The sequence below is a fragment of the Nelumbo lutea genome, chromosome 5 (genome assembly GCF_056320005.1).
Source record: "Nelumbo lutea isolate HS-2025 chromosome 5, American lotus-T2T, whole genome shotgun sequence".
NCBI classification, from domain to species: domain Eukaryota; kingdom Viridiplantae; phylum Streptophyta; class Magnoliopsida; order Proteales; family Nelumbonaceae; genus Nelumbo; species Nelumbo lutea.
The window spans coordinates 60,078,120-60,105,364 of NC_142688.1; the positions used below are offsets into that span (position 1 = coordinate 60,078,120).

A 27,245-nucleotide genomic window follows, 5' to 3' on the forward strand; every position below is an offset into this window, starting at 1 on the left:
AACCAAATTGAATTCAATTAGGGTCAGTTGAGTTCTAAAATATAATTCGGTTTGATTTGGTTAAGGGAAATGGTAAAATTGAATAATCGGTAACTGAACCAAACCAAACCAAATGATTGTACACCCCTAATACTCACCCATTCTAATAGGAGTTCGGATCTCCTGTCCTCAAGAACTCGGCTCATGTTATCGAGAACATTTCATCCTCTCCATAGGTATTATGTAAGGGGAGATGGTTCCAATTCACGGGGTAGTATATTGTGGGCAGAATTCTCGTGGGCAAGAGATCCGGAATTTCCGGTGGCTCATATGGGTCAAATGACCCATTAGCGTCAGGGTGGATTGTCTGAGGGTATCATCGGGTCGTAAAGGGTGCGGGTCAGTTGGGTCGAGGAGAGGCCAGAGCCTAGAGGGTCGGTCCAGACTCCAGGCTCGAGAGAGAACACCGCAAGCCAGAACAGTCGAACAGAGATCTCTCTTTTTTTTCTCAGTTCTCTGTTCCACCATTGAAGCTGTTAGGGTCGAAAGCTATTAGGGCTTGGAATCTGTTCCACCGTTGAAGATTAAGTCATAAATCTCTTCTCTCAGTTCTCTGTTCCACCGGTCACCAAATCGAAGGCTGTTAGGGTTTCAACGCCGCTGTTTCGCCATTGAAGTTGTTAAGGTCGAAGTTTTTTCTTAGTTCTCTCTGTTCCGCCATTGAAACAAGTTTATTCTCTTAACTTTAATGCAGCTGTTTCTCGCCGTGCCACTGTTTTCATCGTCGCTGTTTCTCAGAGTTCTCAAGTCGGGTATAGATCGGAGCTTTGGATAGGTAATTCTTTTGACATTGTTCATCCTCTTTAATCTCATAGTTGTTATATAGTGATCGGCATACTGAAGTAGAAAGTCAAAATGGAGTAATCTTCTTTAATCTCAAACAGCTGTTTCTTAGCGTACGGTTTCTACTTTCTACCTGGCATTTGATTTCAGATTGAGAACATAAAATCTCTATTTATATTCACTTAACTTAGACATTGTGACTGAGTATTGATCTGTAATCATCCCGTTCTGTTACATATCAACTCAAATATGGTGCTTTTGTTTATAAAGAGGAAGGAAAAAATATCATGGTGTTCAAAGATTATGTAACACTGACAAATTTTTTTTGATGAATGGTAACACTGACAAATTTTAGAATGCTACTATGAAAAAAAGTATGTTATCTTTGTAAGAGCTACAAAGAGTTGGAACTGAATATGAAGATTGGTGATAGTTGTGACTACCAGTACCACCCCATTTCCCCTTTTCAAAGATTCCTTTCCTAGAGTCCAGAACATTTCTCAGACTCAGCCTGTCAACAACCGTTGTGCTAGTAATGACACTCTACAACAATTTGTCTCTATTATTTGGATGGGTGTGCTAGAGAATATGGTAGCTAAAATACATTCATGTTTTTCTTTTGATAAGTAATAAAATACATTTGTGTTGCCCCTATGGTTACACCATATAATGCCTTCATATTGCACTCTCCTAATTCTGGTTTAATCACGACTTCAGATTGCTTCTTATCAAGAACAATTCTTGATCACTTTCACAAGTGGAGATCGAACTGGGTAGGGGCGACAAGAACAGGGAAGAACTCTGCAGATTGCTGGGTTGTTTAACTGAGGAAATCGCCCCTTTATTTATAGTCTTCTCAGGACTAGCCTCCTAATCCAATTAGGAAAGAGTCCCTTAATCCAAATCTGATATTTGGATCTGGACTCTTGAATGGATAAGACTTATCTTATCCTTCAGCTAATCCTAATCAGATTATAAATCCTATCTTGCCTCCTTTTAATTAATTGACTTAAGCCCAGTTCAATTGGAAATCGACTCCCCAAAAAGTAACATAAGCTAGAAAACAATAACAAAAAGAAATTGAAAAAAACACTTGTCATTAGAGGATTTGGGATAACTTTACTTTCTCTTTTCAAGGTTTATTTTCCTTTTATCCTGGGCATGAGCAGTTGGGCCTCTTGTTTAAAACCACTTCGTCCTATCACACTCCCTTGCAAGTGATTGGAGATGCATTGGCAGATTTGGGCACCCATCTGAAAGCTTTCAGCCACAGATCTGGGTGCACATTGGAAAGAGCTATTTTAGTCGAGAAAGCAAGGCTGTGGCCTCCTAATATGATGCCTAGGGAGCATGGACCTTCTGGTTAGTCAAGAACCACGGAATCGAATTGTAGCAAACACTTTTGACTAATAATACCTTGCCTCTTAGAGAGCTTCCTTCCTCTTAGAGATGATAATATCTTACCTCTTAGAGAGCTTCTTTGTGTGGAGGTAATCTTCAATTCTTGATACAGTGATAATATCTTACTTCTTAGAGAGCTTCCTTGTCCAATTGGGCCTGAGTAACTCAAACATATAGTTCTCAATTAATCTTTAGTGAGACCACTCACCTCTGAAGGGCCTCGATTACCAAGACCACACACCCTGTGTCAGGATGCAAGGACCCCCATGGCCCCATCTTTAACTTTGATCTTACCATCCCTGTGCCAATTTGGGAGTCATTCTGAATGGGCTATTCAGGCCACTCGACAAAGCCTTAGCTTCTTCATTGACTAGCGGCTAAGGGTCCTAAGGTTAAGGCTATCTTCTTTAGAAGATATCCAGATATTTTCCACTCGAAAGTATTGAACTACTATTACCTTCAGCTACTGGACTTGAAAAAGTGCAAGAGATTTAGTTCCCAGAGAGTTTCCTTCCACTGCTCGACTTGAAAAGCTGAAGTACATTACCTGAGTATTCTCTGAAGTCTGAAGAACCTAGCTACTCATGAAGAACCTTATCCTCTAATGCATTTGGATCAGGTTTTCATTTTGGAGGCCAATGATCTAGGACCTTCATGTTTGTTTTAGTTCTTTTGGTGCTCTTTATGGTGTTATTAATACGTAATTTTTACAGTTACTGATCAAGAGATAGAAAATTAATATGTAATTTTTACTGTTACTGATCAAGAGATAGAAAATGAATGACTTATTTCTTCTAACCTGTTTTATATATAGTTCTAAGGATCTTCTAGGAGTTAAATTGATGCTTTTCTATGACTTCCATTCCCCTCTCTTTTCCTACATCGCATAATTGCATTCAGACTAATCTCTAGTTTCAGCCTCTTTTCATATTCCTACACCACGCAGCGTGCTGGTAGTGATGCATGTGAAAAGATTGCCATTGCATCTCCTTGAAGTTTACTCTGGCCCTTCTTGAGCATCAATATGTGATTCTAATCAATCATAATCTAAAAACTGGATTGACATGCTTTTTATTCAAAAGACCTGCAAAACCTACTTTCTTATTATTCAAAGGCATTGATATGGACAAAAGCTGAACTGTATTGATAGGATAAGGATTTAAGGACTGAAACAAATACCTTTTGCCAAAGATATACAATAAATGACACTATTGTTCACCCAAAACCGGTTTTTCTTCAAACATTACTTATCTCCTTGCTTAATTAGTTTATCAACTATGATTTAGCCATCTTTACCATGCTAAAATGACACTATTGAGAGTTGTCTTAAAACATTATATTCTGCAAATTTCTGCATTTCCTGGTATTTTCTGCATTTTTTTCTTCTGAAATTTCTATAAAATTTCTGCAATTTCCGTCATTTTTCTACAAAATTTCTGCATTTTGTTTGCATTTTCTGGTATTTTCATGCATTTTCTGCAACATTTCTCTAATTTCTGTTTTTTTTTCTGCAAAATATCTGCATTTTCTACAAAATTTCTTCATTTTCTGCAATTTTCCTGGTATTGTCATGCATTTTCTGTAATTTTCTAGTACCTTTCTGCAATTATTTTGCAGGATTTCTGCATTTTCTGCAAAGTTTCTGGTATTTTCTGGTATTTTCTGCAATTTTTGCATTTTTTTGGTTTTTTCATGTATTTTCTGCAAATATCTGATTTTTTCTTCATTTTTGCAATATTTCTGCATTTTCTGCAAAACTACTGTAATTTCTACATTTTTCTGCATTTTCTACAAATTTTCTGGTATTTTCGTGCATTTGCTGCAATTTTCTGGTACTTCTCTACAACTTTTTCTGAATCTTCTACAAAATTTCTGCATTTTCATGCATTTTCTGGTAATTTTCCGCATTTTTTAAAATTTTATGCAAAACTTTTGTAATTTTGCATTTGCTTTTTTTCTGTAATTTCTGCAAAATTTTTGCTTTTGCTGCAAATTTTCTGGTATTTTTCTGTAATTTCTGCAAATTTTCTGGTATTTTCATGCACTTTTTGCAAATTTCTGCTTTTCATGCATTTTCTGTAAATTTTGCGATATCTGCAATTTTTTTTTTTGCAAAATTGCTTCATTTTCTACAAATTTTCTGGTATTTTCTGCAAATTTTGTAATTTTTGCTGCAAAATTTCTGCATTTTTTTTTGCAAAATTTCTACATTTTTGTAATTTTCTATAAATGTTTTGCTTCTTTACAATTTTTGGGCATACAGGTTGTCCCGGCCCATATCTGTCACATGACAGTCATGAGAGCAAGATGGTTCTCCATAAATTGACTTTTAGGTATAAGGGTTGAGCCGATTCTCTTAAAATTGTTTTTTTTTCCCGGATATATGGGTCGAACCGACCCATATTGATCACATTATAGTCTCGAGAGATGATTTTCTTAAAATGCCTTTTCGGCTATACGGGTTGGCCCGACCTGTCTGTCACACGACACTCTTGAGAGATCACTTTCTTAAAAATGTTTTTTTTTGGGCATGCAGGTTGACTTGACTCGTTTCTGCATTTATAGGTGAGGTTTAGTGGGTCAGTATGGGTGAGGGTGGGCAAGGGTTAGTATGGATGGGCAAGTGGGTCAATATGGCTGGGCCAGAGTGGTTTTTATCCATCAACAAGGATTGGCATTCAACTCTTACCCAACCCAACCCACACATTTGCCACCCCTACCAATAATGCCCCTCCTCAAAAATAATATAGAATCACTCATTTATTCCTAAATAAGGTTAAATAGGTAATGTTGATAAATATTAAATGTTTAAAAGAGAAAATTTATCAAAAAAATAAGTGCTTGTATATCAACAAATTGTCTTTAGGGCAGTCAACAGGCTTTGAAAATTAAATACCCGATTTGACATTTGATCCAAAAATATTTGACTTGGATGTAGTAATGTAAATGGATTGAAGTCAGATGTGCAAAGTATAATCCAATTAAAATTCAGATCAAACTCAGATGTTGCTCAATCCAATTTGGTAAAAGTCCGATCCCAATTCTGTGCATATATATTACTGATAAAAAAAAAATTCTGTGCATATATATTGTCAATTTTATATAACAATTATTATTAATGTCCTATGCCATTTGTATTTAATATACGATAATTACCTATAACTAAGGGTAAATGGGGGTAATTTCATGATATCTTGCTCCATTCCCTTCATTCAACCAGACAAGTAAACAACCTAACTCTAGGGTCTAAGAGACCATAGATTGCCACTTCACAATCTCTCAGGTCTCAATTTAATCTAGAGGCCATCATCACTTGCAATCTCTCAATGTTCTAAAATTCAAAGGCAAACATTTCTTTGCTTGGGTTCACATACGGAGAATTTCATCTAATAGATGTCTCCACAATCTCGTTCTCTCCTTTGACATAAACTTCTTTTGCAACTCTTAGCTTCCTTTTTATTTGACAATGGTTATTTGTTTTTGTTTTCTGATTTCTTAACAATCCCTCCATGTCAAGCTTATTTTGTTTGCATTGCTCTCTTCTATATTGTTATTTATTTTTTTTTCATTTTCTTTTGACAATGAAGGTATGCCCCTCTCCCTCCCTATTAGGGTTGTAAATGGATCGAATCTAGCTGCATCCCCATTCGTATCCAATTATAAACCTTTAGATCTGCATCTGTGTCCAATTTTGGATCAGATTTGGGTTTAATCTGCAGCCATCTTATTGTGTTTAAAATAATCAAAACATAAAAAAATTGTTAGAATCGACAGTACAAGGGTAGTTAAGTCTTTTGTCTAACTAATGTTAAGTTGTTTATTTTGTTTGGGTTTAAGTTGTGTGTCCCATACTTAATGAGGGACAACTCTGTTTTTTGTAATCTAATACAAAGAGTATAAATACAAAGTGGGTCGGCTGAGAGGTGACTTTTCTTCTTCTCAGACCTAACCCTTTCTCCTTCTTTTCTCTTCTCTCTCTCTCTTCTTCTTCTCTTCTGTTATGGGCCCGGGCGTAGGAAAAACTTTGGCAGATTCAGTGAAGTAGTGAAGAACTTTGGCATGAAACAATGTCAAATAGATCATTTTGTGTTCAGTCGTGAATCAGAAGGTGAGAAAATTTTGTTAATGGTGTATGTGGATGATATTGTCATAACTGGTAGTGACAACAATGGGATTGACAACTTGGAAAACTTTCTACAGGATCACTTTTGCACAAAAGATCTGGGTAAGCTGAAATATTTCCTGGGAATAGAAGTTGCAAGGTCAAGCCATGGAATTAACTTGTGCCAAAGGAAGTATGTCCTTAATTTACTTGAAGAAACAAGGTTGCTGGGTGCCAAACCAGCTGAAACACCCATGGAACCGAATGTTGAGTATTGATGATCCTGGAAGGTACAAGAGGTTGGTGGGTAAATTGAACTACTTAGACTATTAATTGGTCAGATATATCATTTGCTGTAAGCATGGTGAGTCAGTTTATGCAAGATCCTCGAGTTCTGCATTGGGAAGCAGTTCTAAGAATAGTTAGGTGCTTAAAGGGAGCTCCAGGTTGTGGGTTGTTATACAAGAGTGGATGAACTCTTGAAATAGAGGGGTATACAAATGCTGACCAGAGATCCACTATAGGGTATTGTACCTTCCTTGGTGGCAATCTGGTAACTTAGAAGAATAAGAAACAAACAGTGGTGGCAAGAAGCAGTGCGGAAGCTGAGTACAGGGCTATGGCTCATACACAGTGGGGTTCTCAATTGACAGACCCATGAGGTTGTATTGCAATAATCAAGTTGCTGTCCACATTTCTTCTAATCCAGTCTTTCATGAGGGAACAAAGCATATTGAAGTTGATTGCCATTTTGTAAGAGAAAAGGTGATCAATGGAGTGATAAATTCAACTCATGTGAGTTCGGGAAACAAGTGGGCAGATCTGTTTATAAAAGGGTTGAGTCGGGGAAGAGTGGATTACATATGTGACAAGCTGGGACTATATGATATATACTCTCTAGCTTGAGGGGGAGTGTTAGAATTGACAGTACAAGGGTAGTTAAGTTTTTTGTTTATCTAATTAAGGTTAAGTTGTTTATTTTGTCTAAGTTTAAGTTGTGTGCCCCATACTTAAGAGGGACAACTCTATCTTTTGTAATCTAATACAAAGAGTATAAATACAAAGTGTGTCGACTAAGAGAGGTGACTTTTCTTCTTCTCAGGCCTAACCCTTTTTCCTTCTTTTCTCTTCTCTCTCTCTCTCTCTCTCTCTCTCTTCTTCTTCTTCTTCTTCTCTTCTTACTTATTTCAGACCTAGAACTGAACTAGGGTTAATCAAATTATTCACAAAAATTAAAAAACTTAATTACTTTTAAGTTATATATAATAAATATATGTGCATATAAATATTAAATTAATCTACTATAAACTTTATATAATTACATATAATAATTGGATCAGATAGTGTTAAACCCGCATCTTATCTATTTATTAGGATGAAAATTTAACATCCAAATCTTAGATAAGGATTTACCGGATTTGGTTTTGTTAGATACTTTGCATTTCATGGGCTTGGTTTTGGTACTTTCGTTTTTCTTCTCATTCTTTTATTTGTTTGCATGTCAGTTTTGGATGAGCCACTACTCTACTATATCCGATAGAACTTAAAGTCAGATTAATCTCTCATGCATCTGATTGGGGTTCAGGTCAAATTTGGATAAAGTTTATATTCTCAATTCGAACTTGGATTCATGTATATTCGATCCGAGTCCAATTCGATTATAGGCATAATTGCCTTTCTAGGCTCACGTTCAAGGAAATGAGAGGGAGCATGCTCATTGTGAATGCTATGGTGGGAGGCCCCTTGTTTTCGTGCACTTCTTCTCATATACATAGATGTAGATTCCGAGAGTAAGTGAGAGGGATCGAGTGAGAGTGAAAAGTGAACAAACAATCAACTCCACCCATCTTTTCTTTAGGGGTGTATTTTCCCCACAAAATATGGTCCTTGATCCGACCCGCTTCGAACGGGCGAATTTTCCTGATCATAAATGGGAATAGGTTGGGTTTGGGGATTTTTCTTTTGCTTCAGACCGAACAGGGCAGGGATAGGGTCTGCATATAAATGCCTGCACTTGCCCCGAACCCGGTTGTAAATTACAATAATTCCCTTTTTGATATAATATGATTTAGGTTTTGGCATTTGGAACTTTTGGTTTCTCTTCTCACTTCGATACTTCTAGTTCGGCAGTTTCAGATTTTTGGTTCATCTTTGCCTCTTCTTCGGTCTTTACAGATCACAGTTCGCCCACAGACCACTAGGGACGGTTTTGTAGTTTGCGCTTTTGGCTCCGTTCTCCCTCTCTTAGTTCACCCACCGATTGCTGGATGCTGTAGCAGTAGTGAGACCGGTGACTCCATTCCGGTGTTCTTTGTTTTTCCTTCTCATTTGATTCTCTATAACTGTGTTTCTCCTTTTACTCTTGAATCGTTCTTTGTGGTATGTATTCTCTGTAATCGTGTTTCTCATTTGATTCTCTGTAATTGTGTTTCTCATTTGAGAGGTTAGAGATTATTGAGTAGACCCAAATATTAAACATTAGAATTTCCACTCTCCGTTTTCTTAAAAGGAATGAGAAAAGATGGTTCTATTTTGCTTCTACATATGAGAATATGACTAGTAATTGACACAAAGGAACAATGATTAGAATTTTTAAATCTTGGCTTTATTATCGATTCTAAGATAAAGTTATTAATTTCATCAAAGAATAAAAAAATAGTTCACTTCCCATTTAGTTTGTGGTAATTAATAGAGGTCTAGAATTAGAATTATGGAATGGCATTTCCTCATTTGAGGTGCTATTCACTCTCCTTGATTTGGGAATGAAATCCTATTCCAGTTAATTCCAATTTCCATCCTGAATTACAAGTTCTAGTCAACAGGGCGGTCGGGGATTACTCGTCCCCAAGTTCAATGGTTGCGAGGTGGGGATATGTCGGGGATTCCCTATACCCGGTGGGGTCGGGGATGGGGGTTGAATCTTTACCTAGATACTGGGGATGGGTTAGGGGATTTTAGCCATGGGGAAGGGGTGCTCCGCCCCCGTACCTGCCCCATTGCCATTCCAACTTTGCTTCAAGAAATAAACCCTAGCCATCTGCTGGTTGCAAGAAGTAAATGTTGTGAAGTTGTCCTTCTGCAATTTGATGATGTCTCTAGGGTAAGGTACTCCGGTTTTCTCCTTATTCTTGAATGAAACAAGGGCCTTGTCCCTATTTTTTCTTTCTTTTAGTCCTTATTGATATAAAGTGTATATAGTAGTAAAATGGGAAACTTGGATCTTTCCTTTTTTTGATGGGGAATTCATTTGTCTGTTGAGTAACCTCTGTTTATTGTTGATAGAATAGAGAATATTCAATGTTTCACTTAAAAATAAAGGGACTTGTAACCCCACCTCCTAGTTTATTTGTAATATTATATAATCGATGGTTTGTCTCTCTTGTTATATACTAGTAAGTGTGCACGTGCTTTGCACGTGGCAATTCTAGATGATAATAATAATGTAATAATGTATCCAAAATTGTCTATAAATTTAATGTATTTATTTATTTATTTTTTAATTATTAATTGAATGAAGATTGCTAAATCCAAATTTGATTACATAAACACCTTATCCAAATATGTGATAATCGGATCGAGTTATGAATTTCAAGTATCATTGAAAGGCCTGCCTGTTTGGCTAAACTCTTCCTTTTGTAATGTTTTATTTTTTTAGTGTATCTTTCTTTGTTCATTTATCAAGAAAATGTAAGATTTAAATAGAGGGAATTGAATGAGGTGAAAAGTAGTTGTTCAATTTACAATTTAAACGTCACAATTAAATAGAGACTAAATTCCAAAATGAGTATTGTAGTAAAAAGAAAGTTCCACAATTTAATTCAATATCTTTTTTTTTTTGTATTTTTGTTTAGATATAATTCTGATATGCCACACTTTCTTTTTGTTTAATATGATAAATATTTGATATTATACATGTGCCTAATGTTTTTTTTTTCTACAAAATTTATGTATTTTTTCATTTTTGTATTTTTACATTTTATTATTTATTTATAACATTAAAGTTTAACACATTTGACCCAAAAGTTGAATTAGTGATCTTTGCCAAATAGTAAAATAATTTAATTTTTGGTCAGTTATAAATTATGTATATCATTTTCATCATAAATAAAAATAATTCTTGTTTACTGCACTTATTTTTTTTTGAATTTGATGAATAAAGATATCTTAAACATGTCTAATTTTTTGACATTTTTTAATTTTAATTTTTATTATTTCTATTTTAAATTTTTTATTACCTAACTATGACTTCATAGGTTGATCAAATTTGATTTGGATGGTTGAATTGCTTAGCCACCACTTGGATAAAGAATGCTTTTTTTTTTTAACGCCAAGAATGGTTTTGTTTTTGAGTTAGTTTAAAATATATAGGTTTATATTGTTAAAAATATTGTCATAGATCTAATTAGTAGCATTTATTAGCAAAAAATAACTTAAATATGAGATTTAATAAGAGAAAATGGGAGTTAATTACTCAAGTATAAGAGTTAATGAGAGGGGATTAAATGAGGTAGAAAGTAATGATTGAAGTTATATATTCAACCCTTCCAATTAGAGATGGATTAAATACTCAAATATGGGCACTTTAGTATCCATAAAAGTTGGCATTATAATTATAATAAAATGACTTTTATACCCTTTCTTAGACAAAGAAATAGAGGGTAATTTTAATTAAAAAAATAAACTTTCACTATGCATCAACACTTTTATATATAGTATAGATTTGTGTAGAATATGGACTTGACATTGTTGTTAGATGTTTCTAGAGTTTTACTTGTTGTGGTTATTTGGATTTTGGTACTTGTTGATAATGCTAATGTTGATTGTTAGCTATTTCAGGTTGGAAAATGCTTTCAGTTGTTCATTCTTAAAGGCTCAGTTCATAATCTGTACATATTTGTATTTGTACTCTTTCCAAACTGAGCCTAACGGTTGTGTTGAATCTGTACCAAAATGGTGCTTGGTTATAAAATGATGTTTAAATTATGTAGCATCTCTTTTTCTCATGATTGATGTTCATCATATTAGCTCACTTTAGTTGAGCGGTTTTGGGCATTTAAATGAAATTCCACACACTTGTCATGTATTTTTGTAAATTCCCTTTTTCTTTTAATAATTTATTGTCTTGTTTCAATAAAGCTAGCGGCATATCTTTGCCTTGAGGCTTTTTGAATGATTAGGTATTTGCTACCTAAAAACAAAGCCACCCTTGCAAACACTGGCAGACAAGGTACTACATCCATAATTAATGACATGGAGGAATCTTGTTTACTTTACACCTCCACAGTCTGAGACAGAAGCAGACTTACCTTTTCATGCTTCCTGGGAAAAGGTTTTTGATTATTAAATGTATGAACACATGCTGAGGAAATAAAGAAATAAAATAAGATAAAAGAATAGATTTGTTGTGTTAAAAAGCTTCAGTTATATGCAAGAATATGTTATGAAACAGAATCAAGGATGTAAGTTTCTTTTCGTTTTGAAACAATGATGTGCATGTGAAGAGCTAGAAAGGAAATAATAATGATGGGGATATCAAAGTTTTTTTTTTTTTTTTGATTGACATATACGGGGATGTATATAACTGCATTAACATGTTGTCCATTTAACTTATGTTGTTTTTTCTTTTCTTTTTCTGATGCAGTTTGATTTTGACACAAATCCTATTTCAGCCTTTTTCTGGTTACAAAAAAGAGGGGCAACATTAAGCAGGCACCACCAAATTATCTCTGAGCTTTTGTTAGTAGTGGCTCTCCCATGGCCAGGATGCCATCATCTCTTTCAGGTAGCATTCTGTTTTCAACAATGTTTTTATTAGTTAGTGATAGTGATAATGGTGTTGATTTGTTAAACTATATGCCAGTACAGGTTGTTACATATTAGGTTGTCAAGGTGATCCAAGTGCCTTGGCCCCCCTTCTGGTGAGGCCTTATGCAGCCTAGAAGCCAGAATACTAAGTCTGTTAGTCATATAGAAACGACATATTTTCAGCCAACTATTTGATATACTATTCTTATAATGCAATGGGTTTTTTGTAAGTAAAGAATTTATTGAAGAAAGTGGGGAAAAGGTCAACAGCAGATTTCGAAAGTGCACTAGAACCCAAGACAAAAGACAATAGGAGAAGCAATTGGACAAGTGGGGGTCCTCTATAATGTCAGACGATTTTTTGATAGATGAAGTGTTGATTATATAATAAAAGGGAGAGTTTCCCTCATGTGTGTAACTACCTAATATAAGATGTTTTAGTATATTGATTGGCACTATCAGTTTATATGCAAAATATATCCCTTTCTACAAAATACTTTCTCATACCACAAAATCAATTTCACTGGTGATCTACTTGTAGTGGGATTCAAAGTGTTTATACATGAGACCTGTAAATTATTTGGAAATTAATGCTTGCCTCATCACCTTCATTCCCCCTCCCCCCCCACCCCACACCCCAGTAGGGTGATCATGGGCCGGGCCTGGGCTGGGCTTTGCACTTATCATTAGACCTGTTCATGGGTCGGGTAGCCCGATGGCCCGGCCCGGCCCGCACCCTGGTCGGGCTTGGTCATGTAATTAGGCCCGCGGGCCTGACCTCGGGCCTAACACAGTAAGCCCGATTGTGTTTCGGGCTAGGCTCGGGATTTGTCAAAAAAGTCTGGCTCGACTGAGCATTATATATTTTATAAAATGTATAATATGTATTTTATATATTATATAAAATATATAAATAATATAATATTTATAATTTAATATATTTTTTTATTCTTTTCTTTATAACTTCTCTCTCTCTCTCTCTCTATATATATATATATATATATATATATATATTCAGCCGCTTCAGCAGTAGTAATAGTAACAGTATGGGCTAAATTTTGGGCTCGGGCCTAGGCCCGGGCTTCGGGCTTTTTAGTCGGGCTGGACTCGGACCCAAGTTGTAGGCCTGAGTGAAAGCCCGGCCTGGGGTTCCGGGCCTGAAAATAAGCCATAGCCCAGGTCTATATGGGCCTGGGCCGGGCCTGGTTCCGGGCCAATGTCACTCATATATAAAACATTACATATCTATATATTAAATGTCGTAACATCCATATGAACTTATTTTATACATTATCTAATATAAAATATTACATGTAATATAAATCATACATGTCATGTTATAATATTTACATATAAAATATATAATATAATGTAAAATAACATGTATGCATATGTATACATTATACACAAAATGTGTAAGTTTAAATATATGCAGGCCGGGCCGGGCTTGAAGTATTAAGCCCAAGCCTGGCCCTAAAATTTGTGGGCCTGAGCACAAAACCCTGGCCCAAGCCCGAAATTTCCGGGTTGGGCTTGTACGGGCCGGGCTGGAATGATCACCCCTACCCCCCACCACAAGATTTCACTATGTTGTTCAGTCCAAGTTTCTTTAGACAAGCATAAAGAGAGGAAGATTACTGTGGAAGACAGCCGGGTCAGCAACTATTTGGACACTATGGGAAGAAAGAAATGAAAGATTGTTCGAAGAAAAGTCCAGGAGTTTAGAGGACATTGTAGAAGGCATTAAGATCAAAATGGCTAATTGGGTAAAAACCATGGAAGCTTTCCATTTGGTGACAGTGGTTGATATTATTAGAGTTTGGTTTGAAATAGCAAATTCAGTTTCTGTGAAAGACAAAGTGGTATTGGATTGGAAGCCTCCTGAGCCTAACAGATTAAAGTTTAATTTTGATGGAAGCTCTGTAGGAAATCCAGGACTGTCAGGAATTGGAGGTGTGTTCAGGGATGATGCAGGAAAAGTGGTAACCTTGTTCTCTGGGCTGATTGGAGTAGGGGATTCTGTAAGAGCAGAAATAACAACCTTAACTTTAGGTTAACTTTTCCCAGTCCCTTTCCTGGATTTTTTTTCCTCAAATTTAGTTTTTAATTATTCTCCATTATGATTTACCTTACAATTTTCAATCCAGAATTCTTACCTAATTCTCAGAATTTTTTGGTTTTCGCTTGCAAACAAGGATTTTGTCTTTTAGTCATACCTTGGACTGAGAAAATCCTGCATAAGCAAATAGCTTCCATCAGTTGCTTGTTTTGTCTTTCAGTTATACCTTGCGTGTATCACCTACTCGACTTGTTTGTCATCTGTTTGTTAGCATATCATGTTGTCACCTACTTGCTACAAGAAATGACATAATGTTCGTTTCTCTTTTTGTTACCTACTTATAATCTAATTCCATACAACCAGATGAAATAAAAAATCAGATATAACATAAATTCTATCAAGTTAAAGACCGACTTCCTTCATATCCAAATGACCTAGACAAAAATCCAAAATGCATAGAAGATTCTTAAGGTACTACTCAATTAAGCACAAAGTAAATAATTAAATCACCAAAGTGAATGACCCAATTAACGTAGCTGTTGAGAATGTAAGGGCGTTTATGTCCTTTTGTCCTTTTTGTATTTGGGTGCCTATTCAAGGGCCCATTTGTAATTTCCTTAAAATGTTAAGAAAGACTCTTCAGGTGTGAACAGTAACACATCTGATTTCTTTGACAAACTCTTCTTCTTCCTCTCGAATCTCAAGTACTTTAACTTGGTATCAGAGCATCGGAAGATCAAGGAGATCATCTGCCGTTGGTCGTGACTCATAGACGAACCTGTTGACTTCAGCATGCCACCGGTTAACGTCAGAAGTCCGTACAATTGGTGGCGTTCATTTGCGGTTTTGACACCCCTTGACGTTTCTCATTTTTAGAGGAATTTTGATATACATTTCATGGAGGTTTGAAGCTCTTTTACATTTTTCTTGGATTTTTTAGATGAAAATTGACGAAAATTACAGATTTGGAGTTTAGGGCTTGCATGCTTGTATGGTGGTCTGGTTGTTGTTAAACCCACTTGCGTTTGAAGTGTGGTAATTTTCTGAGATTACAGGAAGCAGTCTTAGATTTTTTGGAGCCCTAAATTTTTTTTGGGATTTTTTTTCCTTCCCCTATTTTGCTGCCAATACCATCTTTTCTTTTGTTTATTGTTGTAGCCCGTGTTTAACCTTCAAGGAAAGGTGTTTGGGTGTTCAACTAGCGTTGGGAGATTGTGGTGTTGGTGAGAAAAGTGTTTTTAGAGGGGCGGTGGTCAATGGATTCACACAAGGATGTTACGTACCTACCTATGTCCTCCCGGGAAGTAATGACAGTGTTGGAGGGCAAATTATTACTGTAAAACGTAATGGAACAAATTTTCTTGAATGGTCTCATTCAGTTAAGCTCACAATCAAAGGAAAAGGTAAGCTTGGGTTTATTACCAGTAAGGAAGCTAAGCCGAAGCCTGAAGATCCAAATTATTCCAAATGGGAGCATGCTGGTTATGTCATGGCTGGTATGCTCTATGCAGCCTCACATTGCCTGCAACTATATGTTCCTTCCAACAGCTAAGGACATTTGGGATAGGCTAACTTCAACTTATTCTCAAGCGAAGAACACGGCTAGAATCTATTAGTTGTGAAGAGAAGCATGTAATATGCGATAGGGGGAGAAATCGGTGGCCATGTATTTCTCTTACAATCAGTTTGGGAAGATATGGACCATTTAGAAGCTTTGGAGTGGAAGGATCCTATTGATGCTGAACAATACACGAAGTGCATTGAGAAAAATCGAGTCTTTGATTTTCTTGCTGGACTAAATGCCGATTATGATTTCACCAAGCAACACATCTTTAGCGCTGATATTTTGTCACTCTCCACGGCATATTCTTTGGTGCAGAATGAAGTGAGTAGGAGGATTGCCATGATGCAAGTTCCTGTCAGTGAGCACATAGCTCTTTTGTTTACAAAACGCAAATGGAGTTCTGGTAAACTAGAAGATGTAGTTTGTGAATTTTGAAAGAAGCCAAGGCACACCAAGGATAGGTGTTGGAAACTAAGCCCCCACCTAAAGCCTGAGAAGTTTAAAACCGGAAAGAAGGTAAATGCTCATGTTGCTACAGCTAGTCATGATTCTCAGACTCACATGCTTGAGGGAAGTTCTTCTGCTCAGGCATCTACTCATGACACCTTTGATGTGATGGAAAAACTGAGAGGCATCTTGCTCTATCTTGAAAAGAGTGGGTTGCCTACATCTGTTGGTTCACATACACCTTCCAGTGCCTTTGCAAAATCAGGTACTGCACTTGCGTGCCATGCCTCATCCTCTGGCTCTTGGATAATTGACATAAGAGCCAATGATCATATGACTGGTATGCCTTTCTACTTTACCACGTATAAAATTTTTTCAAGGAAAGGTAAGATTACTGTTGCTGATGGCTCTCAGGCCCCAATCTTGGGTTTGGGTGATGTTAAACTTACCAACAACCTTTCTCTGAAATCAATTCTCCATGTCCCACAACTACATAGAAACTTCTTATCTGTTAGCTTTCTTACAAAGTCTCATAATTGTTCTGTAACATTCTTTCCATCTTATTGTGTCTTCCAGGATTTGAGTACGGGGGCGATGATTGGCAGTGGACATGAAGCCGATGGAGTTTATCTTCTTGATCAGTCTCCAAAGTTTGGGTTAATGTGTCAATCTGAGTCCTGTCATGATGAAAAACTAAGTCAATTGAAATTGTGGCATCACCGTCTTGGGCATGTGTCTTTTGGTTCATTGAAGTTTTTGTTTCCTAGTCTATTTGAGTCATTGTCTAGTTTTGGTCTACAATGTGAAGTCTGTCAACTATCAAAGCAATGTAGAACCACATATTTTGCAAGTAACAAGAGAAGTAATATTTCTTTCCATTTAATACATGTTGATGTTTGGGGACCTTATTCTATTCTATGTATGGGTGGTTATAAATATTTTATTCTCTTTGTTGATGACCACTCACGATATACCTGGCTGTATTTGATGAAGAGCCGAGATGAAGTTCCTTCAATTATAAAAGGATTTTTTAATATGGTGGAGACACAATTTGAAAAGAAGATTAAAATTATTAGATTTGACAATGCCAAGGAATTCTTTGAGAAGCACCTACAAACTTTCCTTAAAGAGAAAGGAGCAATACACCAAAGTTCATGTCCTCATACCCCCCAACAAAATGGGGTATCAGAGAGGAAAAACAAACATGTGGTTGAAGTTGCAAGGAGATTGTTATTCCAGACACATGTCCCAACTCGGTTTTAGGGGGATGTTGTACAGATATATATATATATATATCTTATTAATAGACTTCCTTTGCGGACCCATCTCCAGTCTCCTCATCAACCTCTTTTTCCTTATGAGGATACCTTCCATCTTCCTCCTAAGGTCTTTGGGTGCATCTGTTTTGTCCGTGATATGAGTCCTTCTAGGTTGAAATTTGATCCAAAGTCTATTAAGTCTGTCTTTTTGGGATATTCTTCAGTCCAAAAAGGGTACCGTTGTTATGACCCTTGCTCTGGAAAAAAGGTATGTGCCCAAAGATGTTACATTCTTTGAATCTACTCCCTTCTTTTCCTCTTCTCGTCCTTCTCTTTAGGGTGAGAATGCTAGTGAAGATCGGACTCCTTTTTGTATGCCGATTCCTGCTCCAACTGTAACTGGTATTGTCTATACTTCTCCTTCTTCTCTTCCTCCTTGTGGTGGTAGTAATACTCTTCCTGTGCCTCCTCCTATTCCTTGGTCTTGGCACCAGTGGTTCGTTAGACGAAAAAAGAGGACTTCAGAGATCGAATCTCCATTACAATCTGACTTCCCAGACTCAGGTAATCTGGATTTTGAACCTCTTCTTGTTTCTGATACTTGCGGTGAACCTATTACTGAGACTCCTAGTGTAGTTTCTGACCTTAACCTTGCCTTCCCTTGAGCACTTCTCTTTTCTTCTCTCCTTATCTTTGCTTTTCTTAAGAATCTCTTGTGAAAATTTTCTCCGAAGAGTCTCTCTGTCTGTCTGTGCTTCTAGCTTCCCCTTAAGGAGTTTAAATAGGGAGTGGGGTAGTTATGTAACTACCTCCTCCTCCTAGGTGAAGGATACCTGTCCCTCCCAGTTAAAGAGAGGGAACTCCCATACGGGATACTTTTTTATAGTTTTAATGATTTGGCTAGAAGACTAGCCAGCCCACTTATTTGAGTTCTAATTTATTTAAATATTATTTGGATTATAAAAAAATGCCTTCAACAATTAGGTAATTAAGTTTGACTGCAGTTCACTTTGATTCATTCATCTATCACAATTAGCAGCTAGAAACATGTTTTATGGAGATTAATTTCTAGAGGTTTTCATTAAAGGACTCACTTGACACATAATTAACTCATTTAATTAAATTTGTATTATCAGTAAATTAAAAGAATTTTATTTGTATTACCTTTTGTTTTTCTGTATAAAGTATTTTGTTCTTTGTATTGGTTTTAACAGGGGTATCAAATTGCTATGTATTTAAGAGCCGGTTACAAGAATATGCACAGAAGGCAGGAATTCCTACTCCTGTATATGAGACTACAAAGGAAGGTCCTTCTCATGAGCCCAGTTTTAGGTCTACAGTGATTGTAGACAATGTCAGATATGATTCTTTACCTGGATTTTTCAATCGTAAGGCAGCTGAGCAGTCAGCTGCTGAAATTGCTCTTATGGAGTTGGCAAAGTCAGGACACATGAAAGAATGCATCTCACATCCAGTGGTATGCCATTTTAGCTATTGTTGGACATTGCCAAATAATGCATGGATATCCTGTCATGATTAAACTGTTTGAATGACTATTTTATGTACAGAGAATGATACTGTTATTGTTATTTCATGTTTATTGTTATGGTTTTGTTATTAACTGTCACAGTCTTTACATTTTTCCTTTTCCGGTTTCTATTATGTTAAAATTCTAATAAACTTTGGTGGACCCATTCCAAGCCCGACCTGAACTTTTGAACAGGTTGGGTTTGAGTTGAGGCCTTGAGTTGCCCAACCTAAGCCTGCTCAAGCCTTGAGTTGCCCAACCTAAGCCTGCCTGAATGTAAACATTATTTGCATTTTCCTCTATTTCTCAACATAGGAAAACACCCACATTTGGCATATCCCCCCCCCCCCCCCCTCCCATCCTATTTCCATAGAGTTGATTGTCAAGACTGTAAAAAATATCTTGGATGCATGGGGATCCTGTATCTCTGTGGTTGGAAACTCTCCTCGTACATGTGGTTGTAGTTTTCTTGAAAAAGGCTGGGAAGAAAACTCATTGCAAGGATTGCACAACCAAATTCTAGGAGCAACCAGTGTTTTAAAAGGCGCGCCTAGGCACACAGGCGAGGTGCATTTTGGGGTATGCACCTTGCCCAGGTCCTACGCGAAAGGCGCACGCCTGATGTGCCTTGTGCCTTATCCCAAGCATTCACCTTCTTAAAATTTTGCGCTTTTTGATAATGTTCATTCATTCATTGCAATAAAATATCTTCTTAAAAGGCAATGAAAGTTATAAAATCATTATTTTTTATGTGAGAAATACGAATTTCAGACCCTAACATAGCTACTTGTTTGGGCTTGCCTCAAGGGGTGTGGTACAAAGGCGACTCATAGAATCAAGAATGCAATATGTTTTCCATCACATTAGCTACTTGAAGCAATGCAATTATGGAAAAAAAGAGATTGTGGGTTTTACATGCTTGAAAATGCTTTATATGCTTTTATTTTTAAATTTTCATTTGAATACGCTTTACATGTTATGTTTATGTATTTTAAATTTAGATAATAGGTATTTTTAAACATTTATTTTAAAATTTAAGTTTATATTTTTATTAACATTATGTTTAATATTTTTTGAATTTTTTGCATTTTTAAATTTGTTTGGCATTTTGATTAATTTTCTGACTTTTTTTTTTAGCTTTTTTTTTTAATTTTGCGCCTTACTTAGAAAGGCGTGCACCTCGCCTTGCCCTCAGGCGCAAATTGACCCTTGCGCTTTTAAAACATCGGAAGCAACCTGATAGGTCGTCATATTTGTAATATATTTGATAACAATTTTTCCATTTTATCTGCTCGATTGGGTGCTGCTTCATAGCAGTTTTGTACAGCACAATTATTGTTGGCCAAGCTTTTTAATCTAATTCTAAACCTAATAGTAGCAAATAGTTGATGGAATTGGAAATGCCCTGATTCGCACGACTTTTGCAAGTCATGACTAATGAAGCCTGAATATGGGAGGTGTAGAAGATGAGGTTTTGAAGAAAATGCTATCTGATATGAAGTGTAGTTTCATATCAGGCTGTGGCACTTTTTTTTTTTTTTTGATAGGAAACAATAACTTTTATTGATAATAATAGTTAGAGTACAACTGTCACCACCTAAGAACTGGATGGAGAACCCACAAAGTCATTCTTACAAACAAGCCCAAAAGAATGCCTCCTTATTGACTCCTTGCTTAGCTAGAGCGTCAGCCATTCCATTTGTTGATCATCTTGTCCATCTAAACTGCACCTCAAGCTCCCTTGCTAAACTCAAAATTTCTTAGCGGTTGTCTGAAAAACCACATTCCCAAACTTATTGTTTGCATTCAACGTATTAGCACCATGGAATCTCCTTCCACTTCTAATTGCTGCATTTCTCATTGTTTTGCTGGTTTGAGACCTTGGAGTAAGGCATTTACTTCTGCCATTAAAGAATCTCTCACCCCTATTGGGCCTGAGTGAAGGGCCAGCTCTCCTCTCCTCATTTTGAAGGACTCTTAGTTTTTGCGGGGTCTAGGTTACCTAGAGAGCTGCCATCAAAGTTCAATTTCACTCTAAAAAGTGGCAGTGGGGACTAGACCTTTTCATGGGCCGGGTCGGGTTTGGGCTGGGCTTTGTCTGTGTTAACAGAATATATCAGTTCCGAGACTAAGCCCGACCCAACCATCGGGCCTAGGTCTTGAGCCTGAGCCCCCCCTTATATAAAACCCGAAGCCTGTTTAGAAAATTGGAAAAAGATTTTTTTTCTTTTTTTATTCAATAAAAACTGCTTTATTTATATTCAAAGACCTCAAAACCTAAAAAATAATGAAACATCTCACTATTACTTAAAAAATAGATGAATAATAAAGAAGAAAATATATTATATATATTCTTTATTATATAAAATATACTTTTATTGTATAATACATTATCAAGTTGGGCTCGGGCTTAGGCCGGGCTTTTTTGAGAAAGCTTGAGATTGGCTTGAAAAAAGGTCGGGCCTGGTGTTTTAGGCTTGAGCACGAGCTCGTAGGCCTGAAATCCTGTCCAAGCCCGTTGGGCTACCCGGCTCATGAACAGGTCTAGTGGGGCCAACTTTCCTGAAACTATAGGAGAAGAGGAAGAGGAACCAGCTGTAGCACTCCAGCCTCTAATTAAGTCAGCATGAGAATAGTCCTTGTAAAATTCGAAAGCTTTCAGCAAATGTATAACCCTGATGGTAATGCCCTCAACAAGTGCTTCCTTAAATCTTTCTTGCCATTGGATAATCCTATTATTGCTCTCCTCCCAAATTGATCAAAAGACAACTGCTCTTGTTGTTTTCCACATCACCCTACCTCTCTTCTTTGGTTGTTGGAAGAAGCTAGAGTCAAAAAGGTTATCTACACACGAGGGAGGAATCCACCTGCAACCAAAGAGAGAGGAGAACCAATCCCAAATATAAGAAACAAAAGGACATGGGGTTAATAGATGAGTCACTGTGTCACCACTCAAGCAAAGGCTATAGACATGTTGGGAAAGAACCAATTTGGCCTTTTTCTTTGAAGCACGTCCATAGTATTGATCTTTTGGAGAACCACTTCCTAACAGAATGCCCTAACCTTTGGTGGAATAGGAGTAAACTGCACTTCTTTGGCAGGGAAAGAAATAGGCACAATAGCGGAATGAAATAAAGCATTGAAAAATGAAAAACAAGAGAAGAAACTTGAAGAGGACTCTAACCAAATTCTATTATCCGGGTTAGACTGATTTAGGACTTGAGAACAACTCATCTGCAAAAGCCACTTGTGAGTCCCTCAACCCTCTCCTTAGGCCCAAATCCCATGAACCCTCAGACACTCGAAAGGAGGAAATAACCTTGAATTTATTTAAAGAAAGAGAGTACATAAACAGGAACCTATCCTTAAGGGGAGTGTTTCCAATCCAAATATCCTCCCAAAACAAAATTTTGTTACCTGAGCAAGCATCATACCTGATGAAAGGTTGAAAAGCAGGTATGACTCCAACAATAGCTTTCCAAGGGGAATAGTGAGAAGCCCTGGGGTCAATACACATCCCATCCATTTGCTGCCAACTTCCCACTTCACTAGATGGCCCTTCTTTTGAATCTCCCAGTTCCCAAAGAAAATCTCTCATAAGCTTCTCAAATCTCAATTTGATTTGCAACATTGATAGGAAGCTTGAAGGTGGACAAAAAAAATACACTGGTAGGTTGTGGCATTTGATTTAGAAAGCAACAGTACAAGAGGAGTTTATTCCACCTAGGAAACATAATCAAACTTAATTTTTATGGCAGCTTCTTTGGAAACCCAGGTCCTTCAGCTATAGGAGTCCTCAGAGATTGTAGGGGCATGGTTGTGGCACTTTGTTCTGGCCCAATTGGGGTTTCAGATTCACTACTAGCAGAACTCTCTGCCCTTCTGCAAAGATTAAAGATAGCAAAGCTTTTGAGCTCGAGACTTTTATAAGTAGGTGACTCCTCACTGGTGATAGGTTGGATGGCTAACAATAGTGACGGACCTTGGCTCTACAGACAACAAATAAAGGAAGTAAGAAGGCTAGCAGGTGAGGCTGACACTAAATTTAAATGGATCAAGTGATCAACAGGTAAGCAAATATAATAGCAGGTACATTGGCAAAGCAAGGAGTGCATATGGAACAGTTGTTTTGGGCTAACCTAATCTCTTAATGGGGCTTGGCTCGATTTAGGAGCTTTATACTTTTCCTTTTTTTGCATCAATTGAAATTATGGTTCTGTCCAAGAAAAGCAAGACAGTAGTTTCTATTCTCGTTGCTCTAGCAAGAGTAAAAAGGTACCTACCAAGAAATTGCAGACCAGAAGTTTTGGATTTTAAAAAAACTGTTTTTCTTTATTGTTCCTTCAAACAAACTCCAATTACTTGGTTAAAGAGGACTGAGAATTGCATGCATAAGATTTACCTAAGACTCTATTTACTAATAAAAAAAATGCATGCCCCTTGTAAGAAGCAAATAATAATACTAGTAGAAGTACATCGGATCAAATGTACCATGGCCTATGGGTGGATGTGACTTGTCTTATTGCACTTCTGTGTTGTTGTGTTTTTTGCTATTTTGTGTTCTCCTTTTCTTTTCCATTGTATCTTTCTCCTTTCTATCTTTAATAAAATTCTTTCAGTTCTGTTAAGTGTCAACAGCCAAAGAAAAAATGACAGCCACTTGTGTGTTCATGATATGTTCTATCGTGATTTTTTCATATTTCCATCATGTGTCTTGTACTTATCTGCATGGGATCTCCTCCCAACAAAATATCTGCATGCACCCTTAAAGCACTCGCATCCACCTGCACCTTGGGAAATCTCCCCATGAATTTAATGCACATGTTCGGGAGATATTCCCAATTTGCGGGTGGATGCCAGTGCTTTCAGAATGCATGCGGAGTTTAGTGGGGAGGGAATCTGAGCTCTCTAGTATGAGTTGCTCTACATGCCTCTTTTCAGTTTATTGTCTTGAGCCTTCTACTAGTTAAGTTACTGTTCCATGATTCTTTAGGGACTAGTCATCTAACACGAACTAAGGCTGATTTGTCTTGAACCTGGTTTTCTTAAAGCTTTCTTTCTATGATTTTCTGTTACCATCATTTAGTGTAACTTGCTTGCTTGTTCATGAATTTCATAATACATAACATAGAACCAAACTCTGTTATGATTTTGTGGTACTGATCTTCTAATGTTATACAGAATTCCAATAAATTTCACATTCTTCTAGTGTTACCTGCCATACTGGAATTGTTTTACAAAATAGGTTTAATAGATTGTCATCATTTGTTACCTTAAATGATTATATTTTTATTTTTTTGGGTGTGTGCATTTTCTAGCATGAGACAGGTTTGTGCAAAAATTTACTCCAGGAATATGCACAAAAGATGAACTATGCAATCCCATCATATATCTGTCACAAGGATGACACACCAGGCAAAATGCCATTCTCTTGTACTGTTGAGATCGGAGGGATTCAATACATTGGAGCAGCAGCTAAAACCAAAAAGGAAGCAGAAATCAAAGCTGCAAGAACCGCTCTTCTTGCAATCCAGGCTGCAGGTGGAACTGATGTCCAATCCAATGGCAACTCTCAGTACACAGTTGTCCCATGCAAAAAGAAAGGGACTGAGTTGGATGCTGCAAAAGATGAAGCTGCAAAGGCTCTAAAACCAAAGAAGGTTCGTTTCAAAAAGAAATGGCCGAAAAAGAGATTCTCGAGAAACAAGAGTGATCAGAAAACTGAACAGGCAGTTGAGAATGCAGCTGAAGTCCAAGTAGCTACCATAATGTCAGATATCAACAAGGATGGCCAAGATCTACAACATTCGGGATCAACACTAAACCAAAACAATGCATTCAGGCTTCAAGTTGAAGATCTCAAAATATTGGCAGTGAAAGTCAGTGAGAAGCTACAAAACGGGATAGATAAAAAAAATGAGCTCAAGGTAGATGGTATAACTGAAGTCCAAGTAGATATTGTAATGTCAGATGTGAACAAAGATTGTTATGATGTGAAACATTTGGGAGGACCACTAAACCAAAATGATGCACCTATGGTTCTAGTTGAAGACCATGAAAAGTTGGCTGAGGACTTGTATTCTAATCAAAATGAAGAGTATGTTCCTGAAGTTAAAGTAGGTAACATAATGTCAGATGTGAATAATGATGATCAAGATTTGCAACATTCTGGATTAACATTCAACAAAATTGATGCACCTAACCAAGTTGCAGGGCATGGGGACTTGCATTCTAACCAAGATGAGCAAGTGTCTGTACTGCAATGTGTATCTGAAGTCCAAGTTGGAGAAATAAAAGTGCCGGTTGCAGTTGATACAGAGATGAAAGAGGACTTGTATTTTCATCAAGATGCAGGGCATGGGGACTTGCATTCTAACCAGGATGAGCAAGTGTCTGTACTGCAATGTGTATCTGAAGTCCAAGTTGGAGAAATAAAAGTGCCGGTTGCAGTTGATACAGAGATGAAAGAGGACTTGTATTTTCATCAAGATGCAGGGCATGGGGACTTGCATTCTAACCAAGATGAGCAAGTGTCTGTACCGCAATGTGAATCTGAAGTCAAAGTTGGGGAAATTAAAGTTCCGGTTGCAGTTGATACAGAGGTGAAAGAGGACTTGTATTTTCACCAAAATGAAGAGCATGTGCCCGAAGTCCAAGTAGGCATGATAAAGTTGGATGTGAACAATGATGATCAAAATATGCAACATTTGGGATTAGTATTCAACCAAAATGATGCACCTGGGTTTCAAGTTGACCCTGAAATGTTGAAAATTGAAGTGAATAAAAATCTCCGAGATGCAGTGCATGGGGACATTTGTTCTAACCACAATGAGCAAGAAGCTTCTGTAGTGCAAAGTGAATGTGAAGTCCAAGTTGGAGAAACAAAAATGCCGGTTGCAGATACTGAAGTGAGCAAGAACTTGTATTCTAATCAAAATGAACAAGATATTTCTGTTGTGCAAGGTGAAGCTGAAGTCCATGCTGGAGAAAAAGAAATGGTGGTTGCAGATACAACTGGCAATTCTCAAGAGGGTCAGACAGTGGATCTGAATTTGTGCCAAAATGAGCAAGGAAATTCTGATGTTAGAATTTCCTTGGAGGATCATTTAGTTTCAAATGGAGCAAAAGTAGTCCAGTGTGAGCACAAAGAGTAGAATTAGCGGTTCAGTCCTCTCAATTCAGATGCACATCAGCTGAGATGGAATTTTCACTGTACTGGAAGAGAAGGCTGATTTGGCCACGGCATAGATAATTAGATTATCCATTTAAAAGGTTGGTGTCACATGGGGTTCTCCAGATAGCCTCAAACTACTAATGGAGTAATGGGTGCAGTAAAGCAGTATTTATATCCAGAATCTTCATATGTTTTCATTCCAAAAGGAGTAGTCCACTGAACACAGCGTGGACCTAGTGGTGGATAGTGTTTTTTTTTTTTCTTTAATTGCAAATCATACACCTCTCTAACCCATGTCCTATGTGTCTTTAAGGTGCAATGATATTGTTGATGAATAATGTTAAATCTAATCCTCTTTTTCTACTGGCCGCCCATCTACTGAGGCTTTTCCTTGGGTATAATTTTGGGACTCAAAATTGGAATTTGAATTTGTATTGGTCAAGATACGGGGGCACCATATATACTGATGAATGTGGGCCCTCAGGATACTAGTGTAAAGTCTTCCAGTCTATAAATTCCATTTATAATCCTTCGCTTGTAATTGCAGGTGGAGCCATGGAGGTAGGAACCTAACTCCTAAAAAGCCCGTCAGTCCTCAGCCAGTCACTGTGGGAAACCTTTTTTATCCTGTGATTGATTACTGGATTGGTAAATTATTGAATTCCAGAAGTGATAAAAATTGGTTCAATGAAAAAGTTCTGAAAGAACTGGAGCTGGTAAAAGAATACTTGGTTAAGTTGGCGACGAGATGACCATTACTTGTTTTATAATAAGGGTAAATTGCTGAAACCTCCTAAAGTTTTTAATGGTTGCTGAAACATTCCCAAAAGTTTAATAATTGTAATCATATTCCCTGAACTTTTTGACACAGTTGCAAGTGGATTCTCTTTGTTAGAAACTTTTAATAAGCATGAAAAATGTTCAAAATACTCATGCAGTTACTTTTGACCGAAATGTTTATTTTCTAAATTTTCTCTTCATATCAATCGCTATCTCAACCTTTCCAATCTCCTTTGAAGTGCTTATTCCAAATTTGCCCTTCATATTTTATTACTTAAACATTCATTCTTTTGTCTATAAAGTT

At 37.0% G+C, this 27,245-nt stretch overlaps 1 protein-coding gene across 11 annotated transcripts; it reads left to right on the plus strand.

The window, feature by feature from the left end:
• Positions 1-247: 247 nt before the first annotated feature.
• LOC148852654 (uncharacterized) lies at positions 248-27,110 on the plus strand. 11 transcript variants are annotated; one of them, XM_088942377.1, is made up of 6 exons: positions 530-664; positions 734-814; positions 8,501-8,606; positions 11,967-12,107; positions 18,674-18,936; positions 24,306-26,562. In XM_088942377.1, exons 4-6 carry the CDS (start codon positions 12,080-12,082, stop codon positions 26,139-26,141), a joined length of 2,127 nt encoding a protein of 708 aa, XP_088798503.1. In that variant the 5' UTR covers positions 530-664; positions 734-814; positions 8,501-8,606; positions 11,967-12,079; the 3' UTR covers positions 26,142-26,562. The 11 variants fall into 11 exon arrangements, 10 of the variants coding, with proteins under 10 accessions (XP_088798497.1, XP_088798496.1, XP_088798498.1 ...); XM_088942379.1 differs by having other exon boundaries at positions 536-664; positions 778-814; XR_016098604.1 differs by lacking the exon at positions 8,501-8,606 and adding an exon at positions 26,709-27,110 and having other exon boundaries at positions 253-814; positions 24,306-26,259.
• The last annotated feature ends 135 nt before the right edge of the window (positions 27,111-27,245 follow it).

Coding starts and splice junctions, on each gene's coding strand:
- LOC148852654 (XM_088942371.1), top strand. CDS start 12,080: ATGGCCAGGATGCCATCATCTCTTTCAG. Junction 12,108..18,673: donor GATGCCATCATCTCTTTCAG/GTAGCATTCTGT, acceptor TGGTTTTAACAG/GGGTATCAAATTGCTATGTA. Junction 18,937..24,305: donor AATGCATCTCACATCCAGTG/GTATGCCATTTT, acceptor TGCATTTTCTAG/CATGAGACAGGTTTGTGCAA.